The 15377-nt window shown below is 46.7% G+C and overlaps 1 protein-coding gene across 1 annotated transcript in view; it reads left to right on the top strand.

Moving 5' to 3' along the window:
• Positions 1–9274, top strand: part of GPBP1 (GC-rich promoter binding protein 1) — a 55676-nt gene extending 46402 nt beyond the window's left edge. The window contains exon 10 of the mRNA XM_068271830.1: positions 8507–9274. Within this exon, the coding sequence (XP_068127931.1) occupies positions 8507–8662 (156 nt within the window). The 3' untranslated portion in view covers positions 8663–9274. The remainder of the gene's footprint in view (positions 1–8506) is intronic.
• Positions 9275–15377: the final 6103 nt, after the last annotated feature.

Raw genomic sequence — 15377 nt, 5'->3', positions numbered from 1 at the left:
GGCTATTGTCATATCTGAATGTGAGGAGGAGGCCGAGGACGCCATGCTTCTTGGGCCTTTGTGACGCCGTGAAGAGGTTGGCTGAGAGTGGGGTGATCCCTCTCTGGATCTCTCTGAGGTACGGCCCATCGCTGCTCCGGTATCTTGGGGTGTCGTAGAGGGCAGAAAGGGGTGAGGGTTGGTACTCAGTAAGCTGGGGCAGTTAGCTATAGCAGTCGGCCACGCTGAGCGAAGCTAGAAAGCGGCCATCTCTCTAGCGCGCCAGCCACGCCCCCAGTGGGATTTTTTTTTGACTAGTTCCTATGTACCCTCAGGGCAGTAGATCTCTTCTCTTCTTTTCTCTAGGAAAGAACACGGGGGATGTGCTGAGCCAAAGGTTTATGTATTAAAAGAAACCCCAGGTGGGAGACATATGGAAGCTGCCATATTTATTTCTTTTTAAACACCAGTTTCCTGGCAGACCTGCTGATCTTTTTGGTCACTAGGGTCTAAATTACACACCTGAAACAAGCATGCAGCTAATCTTGTCAGATTTATCCTAGACATCTGATCTGCATACTTGCTCAGTGTCTATGGCTTAAAGTAACAGACATACCCCTCTCACCTTGGGTTCCCAATGACCATTGGTTCAAAAAAAAAAAAAAAGTGTACCTGAGATGAACTGGTTTTTTTTTTATTTTATTTATTTTTTTTTTTTTTTACTTACCTAGGGCTTCTTCCAGCACCTGCAGTCTTATCAGCTCCCCGATGCTCTGCTCAGCCGCGGACTACTGCATGGTTCCGACTGTGCGCACCCAGCTGGTCACGCTCCTGTTGCTGGGAGTGTTCTGAGCTTGTGCAGTTTGTTAAAACTAACTGCACTTATGAAGAACGCTCCCGACGAGAGGAGTATAGTAGAGGAGGCGTACAGCCTGGAAAAGAGCATGTGCAGTGGCCCACAACGCAGCTGGATTGCAGACTTTACAGGAGCAGAACTGATTGGCCCAGAAGGATACAGAGGGAGCTGACAGACTACAGGGGGCCAGAGGAAGCCCCAGGTAGGTAAAAATCCTTTTCTCCCGTTCATTTCATGTTTACTTTAAACACTCAGGGGGCCTATGGTCTAGACATTCGGATGACTGTTTTGCAAGGTAAAAAGCAGATCCTTGGAACAAGACACTACAGTGCAAAATAAAAAAAATGTTATTTTTGTAAATGTTTGAAAGTTAACTCATTAGGATTATTGATTTAAAGAGACTCTAACAAAATGTTCAGCCTGATTTCTTCTATCCTATAAGTTCCTATACCTGTTCTAATGTGGTCTGTCTTACTGCAGCCTTTCTTAGTTGCACAGTGGCTGTATTATCTCTGTTATATAATCCTTCTTTCCTCTGGTGGCTTTGTCGGGCTCAGGCACTCAGGCAGGAATGTGCTGCTCTGCTTGTGATAGGATAGAAGCTATACACACCCTCTCCACGCCCCTGCAGGCTCTGTGTGAGTCACAGACTGAGCTCCTCTCAGCCTATCACATGCTGGTTAGCAGCCATGTCTTTTGTTTGTAAACACTGCCTAAAACTGGCAATTACAAGCCAGGATTGCAGCAGGGAGTGGCAGAAACAGCACAGAGGGGCCCAGGAGAACATAATGAATATAATGGTATGCTTTTTATTGAGAATCTGAAAGGGAACCTTAACTATGATTTGAAAGAAAAAGTTTCATTTACCTGGGGCTTCTCCAAGCCCCCCTGCAGCCGTCCTGTGCCCTCGCTGGTCCTCGACTATCCTCCGGTCCCCCGCTGCGGGTTGTAAGCGTAAGTAAAAACTGTTACTGTGCCTGTGCAGGCGCGCTTTACGATAGGAACGCATACAAAGATGCGCATGGCCATGGGCTGACTCTTAGTCGGCCAAATATGAAGCTAACCCGCGGCGGGGGACCGGAGGATAGTCGAGGAACAGCGAGGGCACAGGACGGCTGCTTGGGGAAGCTCTGGGTAAGTGAAAAATTTTTTTCATCACAGTTAGGCCTGGTTCACACTTGCGTTTGCAGCCCAAACTGTCAGTTGAAACGGATCTGTTGAAGTCCGGCTCCCTTCCGGTTCCGTTCAGTCTCCGTTTCGTTTGTATCCGGTTTTTCATACGTTCTGCACACGTTTTAGATCAGTTTCCGTTTTTTTAAAAAGATAAGATACTGTATATATACCTGGGGTCTTGAAGGTGTGGAAATGCACTGCGGTCATTGTTGGAGAGAGCCGGCTGTGTGGACGTCATCGTTGGAGACAGAGCCTGCTGTGTGGACCATGGATCCAGTGTATTGATACACCTTCTGGCTTGGAATAGCATCGTTCCTGATATTTACCTACTACTATGTGGGACGTAAGCGTGCTACTCGCAGGAGATGGTGGGTGCACCCTCTACTAATGGAAAGACAGAGGAAGGGACAGTTCCAGACGCTGTACCGGGACCTTAGCCGACACACAGAAAAGTTCTACAGCTACTGCCAGACGTCCCTATCCCTGTAAGTATCCATACCTAAACATCCCACCCCCACAACCCCTTCATCCATACCTAAACTACACACACCCACAACACCTATACCCCTGTATACATAGGCTAAACACCCCACCCTCCCCACAACACCTTGTCCCACAGCAAACTCTATTCTTCCTTTCCATCTCCTGTCATAGGTTTGATACCCTCCTGGACATGGTGAAGGATGACCTCAGGAAGAAGGATACCAGGATAAGGGAGAGCTATCACACCACAAGAACAACTATTGATTACTCTGAGGTTAGTAGAAACAATTTCAACACTTCCGACATGGAAGTAAACCACATTCTTCCAACATGGAAGAGATCAAACAACATTTAACAAATTGTAGATAAATGGTACAACAAATGGACACAATTGTCCTCGGGTGCGGGTACAATGGGCCACAAAGCCCAACACTACTACGGTAGTGCAAAGAAGGGACACTAGTCCCTGGATCATAAAGTGTACAAGGTGGGTACAGAGCCCCTTGGACATGTCCTTCTAAACCTGGGATACAGGGATGTCAACATGACATGACAAGGCCAAGTGGCCAAGCCATGTTATGTTTCCTGTGTCAAAGGTTCTGAACGCCATGTCCAAGAGGAGGCCAAGACTAACCACTTCCTTTATAATTTGGGTTCTGCACCAGTTCCATGATAAAGGTTTGGTGAACTTGCAAGGTCAGGAGTGTCAGGGGTTTTAACCGTGGAAGTGCTTGAACTTGTTCCTAAGTACCTTTTTTTCCTCAAAAGCACTCCCTCTATACCCTTGGTAGCTTTGGGAATTTGACAGGTGGAGGTGCTCTGTACATGGGCTGTTGGGTCTGAAATTGTGGGTCCATGTGACATTTGACGGCCTCTAATAAACTGTACTGGCATGCAAGCATGCTGACACTTGGGACTTTGTCCACAAAAGGAAGAAGGGACGTGAGGGTGTGGTAGGCTGGGTGGGATTGGTGTCGCATAAAGTCAGCACTTTGATTTTGCATGTGAAGACTATCTGGTGATCGTCAGTTTCTGCAGTTTTCAGAGTGCCCGCTGTCTGTACGCTTGTCTTGTACGCTTGGCCCGCCTACCGCTGCGCCGATTGGCTAGAAGCAGTGAATATTTTTATTATTGTTAATGAGCCGAGCAGCGGGGGGCGGATCCACTCGAGCGAGTGGCACACAGCTTCACTAATCGCTGGATAGCGATGGAATGACGGCAGCGGTAGGCAGAGCTGTACGCTCTGTATAGCTCCGCCTACCGCTGCAGTCATTCCATCGCTATCCAGCGATTGTGAAGCTGTGTGCCACTCACTCGAGTGGATCCGCCCCCCGCTGCACGGCTCATTAACAATAATAAATATTCACTGCTTCTGGCCAATCGGCGCAGCGGTAGGCGGGCCAAGCATACAAGACAAGTGTACAGGCAGCGGGCACTCTGAAAACCGAGGATACTGGCGATCACCAGATAGTCTTCACACGAACCGCGGTTTCGGTTTAAAACCGAAAAAACCGTGCAGCCCTAGGCTGGAGTATCAGGGAATACCAAGTCCTCACTACACCTCCTGGAGTCAGACGAGTCTCGTCTTGCTGGTGGAGTGTAGTCTTTGTCCAAGATGGGGTCATCAAGGATGTCATCCTCAAAATCTTCCACACTGTCCTGTAGATAGACCTCATTTCTGTCCAAGTCCACATCCTCCATAAAACTATCTTCAGTCCTGTAGATAATACAAAGGAAAATGTTATCATATACCATGTGATGTAGGTGAATGGTCAAAGTAGTTGAACTTTCTAGGGTCCACAGAAGATTTTAGGAAAGCCAGCAGTCTCGCGTAGCAGTAGGGTGTCCTTTTTGAGGAGCCACTTTCACTCCGCTGTTCTTTACCTGAGATCCTCAGATCCTTTACGTAGGAGTCACGAACACTTCGCCATCTGGTTTTGAATTTTTCAACTGCAAAGACAAAAAAAATTAATTTGATTATTTCTCTCCTAGGTTCATCGCAACTGGACAAACGTATGCATCACTACACGTGACATTCAGGATAGGGAAGAGCACGGTGGCAGGCATCGTTGTGAGGACCTCCAGTATCCTCTGGAGAAGGCTGAGGCCCATATATATGCCTGTTCCGGACACCCAAAAAATGGGAGGAGATCACAGACCTATTCTGGACCCAGTGCAAGTTTCCTAATTGTGTTGGTGTGATCGATGGAGGGCACATTAGGATTCAGAAACCATTGAGGAGTGGCAGCCATTACTTCAATTCTAAAAAGTACTTTAGCATTGTGCTAATGGCTGTGGCGGATGTGGACTACAAGTTTGTTTACGTAGATGTGGGGTCATACGGGAGTGCCAATGACTCCGGCATTTTCCAGCGTACGATCCTGTACCAGCGGCTGGAGCAAGACCAACTACAGCTACGCCGTGACAAACTGTGGCCTGGGACGAGGACACCCGCCCATACCCCCTTTGTGTTTGTTGGAGACGAGGCTTTTACCTTGTCTACCCACGTGATGCGGCCATATCCGGACAGGGGCCTCAGTGAGAAGCAGACGCATTTCAATGCTCGGCTCAGCTGTGCTCGGCGAATGGTGGAGTGAACATTTGGAATTCTGGCGTCAAAATGGAGGATGTTCCACACACCTTTGCTGCTGAAACCGGACAACGCTGTCCACGTTGTCAAGGTAGCACGCATTCTCCACAATTTTGTGCGCCAGGAGGAAGTGGACGTTCCTGAACCTCCAACTGTACTTCCACTTCAGCCAATTTCGGAGGTTTGCTACAAGGCCCAGAATAGACTGCCTCCGAAACAGGGGAGACTATTTCATGTCTTCTGCTGGACAACAATAAAAACTTTTTTTGTTCATATACATTTGTTTAGTTGACCTGTTATTTTTTTTTTGTATTTTTAATATTTTTCTATTGGTTTTTAATAAATTATTGGTTCTACATTTTGAATGGACATCCTGTCGGTTGTGTGTGAACAGAGCATGCGTGTCTGGGCCGCAGGTCTGTAGGCCTTGGGCCTTCGGCCCAGACACACATGGGTGGGACGCAGGTGGCACAGACACATATGGGTGGGACACAGGTGCCACTGAACGTGAGTGGGTGGGACACGGGTACACACAGAGCGTATGTGTCTGGGCCGCAGGCCGTCGCAGGCTTGCGCTTGCGGCACATACACACGTGGGTGGGACACAGGTGGCACTGTACGTGGGTAGGGCACGGGTACACACAGAGCGTGCATGTCTGGGCCACAGGCCTATAAGCCTGCGTCCCAGACACGTGGGTGGGCAAGGCCAGCGTGCGACATATTCAATATGCAACCAACCACAAACAACAAAACACAGATGCACCACCACAAGCCCTCCAAATCAATTGTTGTAAACATACCTTGCGCAGTTTTGCACTTCCGATTCAGTTCATCGAATCCCTCCACATACAGGTCCGTCTAAAAAAAAATAGCATATTGTGATAAAGTTCATTATTTTCTGTAATGTACTGATAAACATTAGACATCATATATTTTAGATTCATTACACACAGCTGAAGTAGTTCAAGCCTTTTATTGTTTTAATATTGATTTTGGCATACAGCTCAAGAAAACCCCAAATTCCTATCTCAAAAAATTAGCATATCATGGAAAGGTTCTCTAAACGAGCTATTAACCTAATCATCTGAATCAACTAATTAACTCTAAACACCTGCAAAAGATTCCTGAGGCTTTTAAAAACTCCCAGCCTGGTTCATTACTCAAAACCTCAATCATGGGTAAGACTGCCGACCTGACTGCTGTCCAGAAGGCCATCATTGACACCCTCAAGGCAGAGGGTTAGACACAGAAAGAAATTTCTGAACGAATAGGCTGTTTCCAGAGTGCTGTATCAAGGCACCTCAGTGGGAAGAAAAAAGTGTGGCAGAAAACGCCTCACAACGAGAAGAGGTGACCGGACCTTGAGGAAGATTGTGGAGAAGGACCGATTCCAGACCTTGGGGGACCTGCGGAAGCAGTGGGCCGAGTCTGGAGTAGAAACATCCAGAGCCACCGTGTACAGGGATGTGCAGCAAATGGGATACAGGTGCCGCATTCCCCAGGTCAAGCCACTTTTAAACCAGAAACAGCGGCAGAAGCGCTTGACCAGAGAAGCAGCACTGGACTGTTGCTCAGTGGTCCAAAGTACTTTTTTCGGATGAAAGCAATTTTTGCATGTCATTCAGAAATCAAGGTGCCAGAGTCTGGAGGAAGACTGGGGAGAAGGAAATGCCTGAAGTCCAGTTTCAAGTACCCACAGTCAGTGATGGTCTGGGGTGCCATGTCAGCTGCTGGTGTTGGTCCACTGTGTTTTATCAAGGGCAGGGTCAATGCAGCTAGCTATCAGGAGATTTTGGACCACTTCATGCTTCCATCTGCTGAAAAGCTTTATGGAGATGATTTCATTTTTCAGCACGACCTGGCACCTGCTCTCAGTGCCAAAACCATTGGTGAATGGTTTACTGACTTTACTGTGCTCAATTGGCCTGCCAACTCTCCTGACCTGAACCCCATAGAGAATCTGTGGGATATTGTGAAGAGAAAGTTGAGAGACGCAAGACCCAACACTCTGGATGAGCTTAAGGCCGCTATCGAAGCATCCTGGACCTCCATAACATTTGAGCAGTGCCACAGGCTGATTGCCTCCATGCCACGCGACATTGAAGCAGTCATTTCAGCAAAACCATTCCCGACCAAGTATTGAGTGCATAACTGAACATTATTTGAAGGTTGACTTTTTTTGTTTTAAAAACACTTTTCTTTTATTGGTCGGATGAAATATGTTTTGAGATAGGAATTTTGGGTTTTCATGAACTGTATGCCAAAATCATCAATATTAAAACAATAGAAGGCTTGAACTACTTCAGTTGTGTGTAATGAATCTAAAATATATGAAAGTCTAATGTTTATCAGTACATTACAGAAAATAATGAACTTTATTACAATATGCTAATTTTTTTTTTTTTAGAAGGACCTGTAGGTTTTGGTGATTTCCTCCCACAACTTCCTGTACTTCCAGAGGTTACTGTGGTCTGGGTGCCCCTTATCCCAAAGGGCAGGTTGAGCCTGCACTTGGACAATCAGGTCCTCTATGCTGTATGGTTTGATCTCTGCCATCTTCTCCAAATAATCGAGCACGAACTGGGAGGAATCCCAGTCAAACCCTGCTGGGATGGCTGCTGTACCTGCAAACAAAGATGGCCGCTGTACCATAGAAAGCATACAGGGAGAGGGCTAGAAACGTTTTTATAGGCAGTGTGTCGTCAACTTCCGTTTTCCATTCGTTCCTATTGAGCTGCAAAACCTTCTGGATCAGTTCCGCAGGGCACAACGTTCCGGAAAAATGGGATCTGCAGCATTTTTACGGGCCGGCCGCCGTAACGTAAAATCCGGAAGGAAACTGATCCGATGGGATGGACGGATGTGTATGGACCCATATGTTATCATTGGATCCAATCTCGTCCATTCTGTTTGTATAGTATACGTTCTGGATCCGGTCCGGAAAAAAAAACGCAAGAGTGAACCGGGCCTTAAGGTTCCCTTGAAGCTCCCCCCCCCCCCCCCCCCCCAAAAAAAAAAGATACTGAAGGCTCTGGGTTATAATGAGCCTTCCCGTTCCTCTCACGGTCCCTGCGTTCCAGCACTGGCTCCCCAACTGAAACCTCAGAATATCAGAAGAATCAGTCGGAGAACACTGGGAGCCAGCGCTGGAACGTGGGGACCAGGAGAGGAATGGGAAGGTTTATTGGGACCCAGAGCCTTCCCTCTCCTTAGGTGAGTATCCGTCCTTTTTGGGGGGAGGGGGGGAGGGCTTCAGACTCTCAATGAAAACGAATCCTTCAAGAAATGAATGTTGTAAATGGGGTCTCGCAATACTGTTGTCTTTGCAAGGAGCCCTCATTACTGTTGGCCTTCATATATCTCAGCCATTTAGAAGACGTAATGGAATTGCTTGTCTGAAAAGCGTTCTATTTCTCTTTTCACAGCTGCAGAAGAATGGGCTGAGGAAGAGCGGGCTACTGAGGAATGGCCTTTCCTACGAATTTAAATTTGATATATGGAAATACAGCACCTTCTCCAAGACAGGTGACAACAATGACACAGAGACGAGTAGCAGTGACACATCCGACGATGACTTCTGAGGAGCTGGCTACCCAGCGTGTGTGTGACGGACCCTTTTTCTTCCGTGAGGATCATTGTGAAAAGAGAAGTCAAATTTCCTGTTGCTCTGCCCTTTCCTATCACAGTGCTTCTATTGGACACTTTTGCTGGCTCCGCCTCTCTCTCTGCACATTTTGATGATGGGCGCGATGGACTTTTGGAGACTTTGATTTGGCTCAGCGTTGATTCCTTTCTCTTCCTTTTTGCAGCCTTTCACTTCCTGGCAGTGTAGCAAAAGGGGACCTGTCTCCTTTCACAACGTAAGCCTGTTCCGTAGTATTTTGCCAAGGTTTCTGTTATCAAAGCAAAATGAAAAAAAAAAAAGCACTTTAATGAGAATTTTTCTTCCATTCTCATACAAAAAAATGTAGCATGTTTAAGAATATTCTGTTCTAGAGGCCTTGAAACATACCTGGTTTTTTTTGTTTGTTTTGTTTTTCCTTCCCCCCTGCTCTGTTGCACAGTTTATGATTTGTTTTCCTTTCATTGCTTCACTGTCAAGATTTTATTTGGGTTTCTGTGAAAGCCTGGCGTTGGTGAAGTGACATGAACAATACAAAGTTCAAAATAAACCTATTTTGATATAAACAGTACATCTTCTTGCCCAGTTTCTGAATTATGATTATGAAAGGATACCAGGGGTGACATGTGAAGATAGACATGGGTATGTACAGTGCTAGGCATACAAATAACAGGCTGTGTTCCTTTTCTTCTTTTTCTGCCTGAAAGGGTTAATCATTTAGGTATGGAAAGGACAGTTTCTCTGAAGCTTGGACTAGTCGGAATATAGCATAACTCACTGATAAGGAAAGAGCAGGGGATGGATAAAAAGGTCTGTAGGTCAGATATTTTAGCTTCTGGGGAAAAAGGTGGGGGTCTCGGCTTATACTCGAGTCACTACTCTTTGAGTAACCCCCACAGTGCCCCCACTATATGCACAGTGGTGCATCATCTGAGGGAGACCACACACTTGAAATTTCCATTGAAGGTCCCGGCTAACTTCATCTCGAGTTGTAGCCTTTGAAGGCATACAGAGGCAGTGTCTACTGAGTGGTGAGAATCCTTGCATTCCTATATCAAGTTTTAGATACATGACTATGTGGCTCTGCATTCCTTGCTTTATCTTTATGCCAGATTAAACTATACAACAGGAGTTCTTTGCATGTCCATCTCCATTGTAGGCCTATGTTCTGGCTTATTATTGCAGTCTGCTGAATTTATGCTGCCTTTCTAATATATGGTTGTGACTGGCCATGGCTGTGAGTGGTGCTGTGGTTGTGGCTTTTGCCAGCCCTGGCTTATACTCTGGTCAAACATTTTTTTTTTTGGTAAAAGTTGGGGGTTCGGCTTATACTCGTACGGTAAATTTTAGAAGTTGGGCGGACACAATTGTTTATCTCATCAGTTTTATTTTTACCTCTGGAGTCTTCCCACTTCCCAAAAATATACAGAAAGGTTGATTGGTCTCCCCCCAAAATTGTCCTTAGTCTACGACAAGAACATAAGACAATTGCTGACTGTGGTGGGGATTACATTGTGAACTCCTTTAAGGGGCAGTCTGCGACATAACTATATACACTGCGAAAGATGTTGTGCTATATAAATACACAATAAGGCCCAGTTCACATTGGATCCTAATGGAGGTGAATGGATCCCATGTTTATATGACCCATTCACATTGCTCTGTTAGAACTGGACTGCAAGTTTGGGTCTGCGGCAATTTTTCCCAATCGACACGTCCCTCGCATTGACCACATGCTAACAGAATGGAAGGTCACCGTTGGAAAACTGATGCCTTTTTAACTTCTTGCTGCTTTAGGACCGTCTAACGCCGATCGGCGAAAAGTCCTGGGCCTTCGTTTTGCAGGAGATTGCGTGCACGCTGCGCGGGCATCTCTTTCTTGGAAGGAGACTGTTAGGTGGCGAAACCATCGTCTAATTAGCATGTATAGCGCTGCGATCTACAGCAGCGCAGTACTGGGAACAGCCATGTGGCTGAAGCCTATAACAGCCGATCACCGTGATTGGCTGGAGGGAGGGGAGTTAGTGAAGAAAAATAAAGAAAGACATAAAGAAATGTAATACTAAAAAATACACGCGCTGGGTGATCAGACCCCAACCAACAGGAAGCTCTGTTGGTGGGGAGAAAAGTGTGTGTGTGTGTGTGTGTGTGTGTGTGTGGGGGGGGGGGGGGGGGGGGGGGATGGGGGTTAATCACTTGTGTGCTGTTGTGCAGCCCTGCAGCTTGGCCTTAAAGCTGCAGTGGCCTATTTTACAAAAAATGGCCTGGTCTGGGGGGGGGGGGGGGGGTGCATAAATACTGTGGTCCTTTAAAGGGAAGGTTCAGGGACTGTATTAAAAAAAAAAATCCAAATCCACTGACCTGGGGCTTCCTCCAGCCCGTGGCAGGCAGGAGGTGCCCTCGGCGCCGCTCCGCAGGCTCCCGGTGGCGAGCCCGACCTGACCAGGCTGGCTGCCAAGTCGGGCTTCTTCTGCGCTCCAAAGTGCGTGTCACTCGTGCGCGCTGATGTCATCGGACGTCCTCCGGGATGTACTGCGCAGGCTCAGTAGTTCTGAGCCTGTGCAGTACAGCCCGGAGGACATCCGATGACGTCAGGGCGCACGAGTGACACGCACTTTGGAGCGCAGAAGAAGCCCGGCCTGGCCAGGTCGGGCTCGCTACCGGAGACCACCGGGAGCCTGCGGAGCGGCGCCGAGGGCACCTCCTGCCTGCCACGGGCTGGAGGAAGCCCCAGGTAAGTGGATTTGGATTTTTCTATTTTTTTTTTTTTTTAATAGTCCCTGAACCTTCCCTTTAAGTGGTTAAAGAGAGTCTGAAGGGAAATTTTAAAATAAAAAAGATCCTTACCTAAGGAGAGGGAAGGCGCTGGGTCCTATAGAGCCTTTCTGTTCTACTCCCGGTCCCTGTGTTCACCCGCAGTCTCCCCCGTTAGCAGTACAACCCATGGGTCGTAGAGTGCTCTCTTCCGGATTGGGTTGTCTTCAGCAGTCTTCGGAAGCACTTGGGCTCCACACACGCGAGCATCCTCTCTCACGCAATCGCGTGTGCGCAGTACAGAGCCATCCATCTTTGGAAGCCCGAGTTATGCGGATCAGTTTTTCATCCAAACATGAACTGGCCTAATAATATACGTGTTGCATGCCTTCATTTGTTGAATAAAGCAGAGATACCGAGAGCCCAGTATTGGATCAAGGGTGAAAGATTGACAAGTATACTCACAAACGTGGGTTACCACCAAGGTAACCACTGTATAGGCAGGTGGGGAGATTAGACCTGTACCCACTCAGGATTAAGATGTCGCTCTCTGAAGAAGAAGAAAAGGGGTTTATCACCCTTCCACCGAGGGTGGAATTCTTGACGAGTGAAGGTACAGAGGCGCCAAAAGGATAAAACTCGATAAAATGTTTAAAATATTCAGGTGGTGGCGGTGGACCGACCACTCAGAAACAGACTTGATACTGTCGTAAGTAACAAAAAGGCAATTTATTTACATACTCCGCGAACAATAACAGCAACGCGTTTCACGGGCACAATTCCTGCCATACACTGAATAGCGCTCTGATATACCCTCATCTCTGTCATTTTGCAGTATGATACTCCAAGTTCATTTTGTTGAATGAAATAATCAGAATGTACACCAGAGGGCACTGCTGCTACATCTCTTTTTTTGGGCTACTATAAAAGATTTTCCTTTTTCCTGTAGTTTGTTTTTTTTCCCCACCGCCTTTTACAATAGTTTATTTTTTGTAGAGATGCTAAACACACTGAACTGAAAAAGGACAGTAGCTCATTAAGCAGAATAAAAAAATTCAAGTGATCATTTTAATAATTTCCTTATTGAGTCTTTAACACAAACTATATCTTGGGTAAAGTGGACCTGTTATTACTGTAATGAGGAATATGGTGCCATGGCTCTCATTAATTGCTTCTGGTTCCAGGACGTATATTTTTCGTCCTAATTCGTGTTGCTGAAGGTTTTAGGATGTAGAATCTACGTCCTGCATATTAACCACTTAAAAGAGTCATCAGGGGAAATATAGTAAAATGAGTGGTACTTACCGGGGGCTTCCTCCAGCTCCAAGCTCCCAGGACGTCCCTCGTCGCAGCTCTGCCCGCAGCCGTTTGCCGCAGGTCCGTCCCGGTCCCCGGCGATGACATCAGAGCGACCTCTAGGTCGCTCTGTACTGCGCCTGCGCAAGCGGCGCTGTCAATCACCGCCACGTGTGCCGAAGCGGACTGCACAGGCGCAGTACTACAGCTTGGAGCTGGAGGAAGTCCCCCGGTAAGTACCACTTATTTTAGCATATTTCCCCTGATGACTCCTTTAAGCCTGAAGGGTTGTTTATTTTTTGCATCTGAGCAACTTTCACCTCCCATTCATTTGCCAATAACTTTATCACTACTTATCACAATTAATTGGTCTATATCTTGTTTTTTCCGCCACCAAGTAGGCTTTCTTTGGGTGATACATTTTGCTGAGAATTTATTCTAAATCCATTTTAACAGGAATATTAAGAAAAAAAATGAAAAAAAATCATTATTTCTCAGCTTTTGTCCATTATAGTTTGAAATTAATACATGCTACCATAATTAAAACCCATGTATTTTATTTGCCCATTTGTCCCGCTTATTACACCATTTAAATTATGTCCCTATCACAATGTATGGCGCCGATATTTTATTTGGAAATAAAGGTGCATTTTTTTCAATTTGCAAGGAGGGGGCCTCGGGGAGAGGGAGGGAGAAGTCAGGGCTCCCCTCCCCATGGCAGAGTCCCAATGCGGCAGTGGCTTCCCCCTCCATCACCTATACTGGAGGCACCTATTCCTGGCTACCTATACTGGGGGCAACTGTGCCTGGCTAGCCTATACTGTGGGGGCACCTATGCCTGGCTAGCCTATACTGGGGGCACCTATGCCTGGCTAGCCTATACTGGGAACACCTATACCTGGCTAGCCTATACCTGGGGGCACCTAAGCCTGGCTAGCCTATACCTGGGGGCACCTATGCCTGGCTAGCCTATACCTGGGGGCACCTATGCCTGGCTAGCCTATACTGGGGCTCCTATGCCTGGCTAGCTATACTGGGGGTGTAAATACCACATCGCAAATTACATTTGCGAGGTCACAATGGGGGGGGGGGGGGGGTGCAATTTTTACACCCTCGCCCTGGGTGCAATTTATCCTAGAAACTGCTCTGGTTTGAATCACACCAGAAATAAGCATGCAGCTAATCTTGTCAGATCTGAAAATGTCAGAATCACCTGATCTGCTGCATGATTGTTCAGGGTCTGTAAATAAAACTATTAGAGGCAGAGAATAAGCTGGACAGCCAGGCAACTGGTATTGCTTAAAAGGAAATAAATGTCAGCTTCCATATCGCTCTCACTTCAGTTGTCCTTTAAAGAAGAACAGCACCTATTGGTCATCTTTTTTTTTAGCCACCTGTTGTAGGCCATGACTTTCTTCCCTGTACTACACATGTTCGAGTAATTAACTATTTGCATTAAAAGTTATTTTACTGATAAGATGAGAAAAAGGAAAAGAGAAGATTTGTGCATATTACCATGTTCTACTTTCTAAGATTATTTTTCTTCACCACAAGGGGGCACTCAAACGTTTCCTAGATAATTATTGCTCAGAACACAGACAGCAGCTTCTGTGAACTTAAAATGTTGAAACAGGAAAGACTGACTCTGTAGGTACAAATTCGTAATCCCATGAGACATGAAGGACCCGATTAATATAATTCCATACATATTTAACTGGGAAATCTAGTTGCAGTGTAGATTATGATAGTCGGAGTATTGAGGGTCTCACAACTGTGGGGACCACAATAGGTGAAATGCCAAGAAATCTCTAGCAGGACCTGCGACTAGAGATGAGCTACGGGCAGCTCCACTTCTCATAATCGGAATTACGCTTAGGACTTACTGGCCATGGCGTTGGAGGGGGGGGCGGGGATGTTAACGTATGTCACCACCTATAGCCAATGCGGCTCACTCCCCCCTTCCATGTCGCTCACATTCTTTCTCCTTCAGACTTGGGTAGTGTTTTTCTGCCTTACAGGAGTTTTATAAGCTCTAAGTAGTTATCAGTGAGTTACACTCCAGTCCCATTGCAGATAAAGTGTTATATAGAGTCCTGGATTCTTTTCCTTAACAGTGAGAGAAAACACAAATGTAGCCTAGTTCTAAGTAAGATTGGGACTTTACACATGCATTCTCATATGTCACATGCCACTTCCGTTACCCATTAAAAGTGGCCGTAAAATGTTGTAGCATCATTAGACTGTGAGACCTTTTAAAGTGATTGGGATCTTTTTTTTAAAATAAGCTATATGGAGAGGGAAGGCTCTGGGTCCTATAAAGCCTTCCCTCTCCTCTCCCGGTGCCCGTTCCAGCGCTGGCTCCCCCGTAGCTGCTCCGAACTGCGCATGCGCAAGTGCCCATTCTCTTGCACTTGTGTGTGTGCACTGCATCGACCCTTCTGTCTTCGGGAGGACTTGGCTCCCGAAGACTTCCGAGATCCCCCGCGGTGGGGAATTCAATCAGAGGAGTTGCCGCTGTAACAAGTGCACCGGGAGAGGAGAGGGACGGCTCTATAGGGCCCAGAGCCTTCCCTCTCCTTAGGTAAGTATCTGTTTTTTATTTTACAATTCCCAATGGCTTTAAA

The sequence above is a fragment of the Hyperolius riggenbachi genome, chromosome 1, assembly GCF_040937935.1.
Source record: "Hyperolius riggenbachi isolate aHypRig1 chromosome 1, aHypRig1.pri, whole genome shotgun sequence".
NCBI classification, from domain to species: domain Eukaryota; kingdom Metazoa; phylum Chordata; class Amphibia; order Anura; family Hyperoliidae; genus Hyperolius; species Hyperolius riggenbachi.
This window is presented reverse-complemented; position numbering and strand designations above follow the sequence as displayed.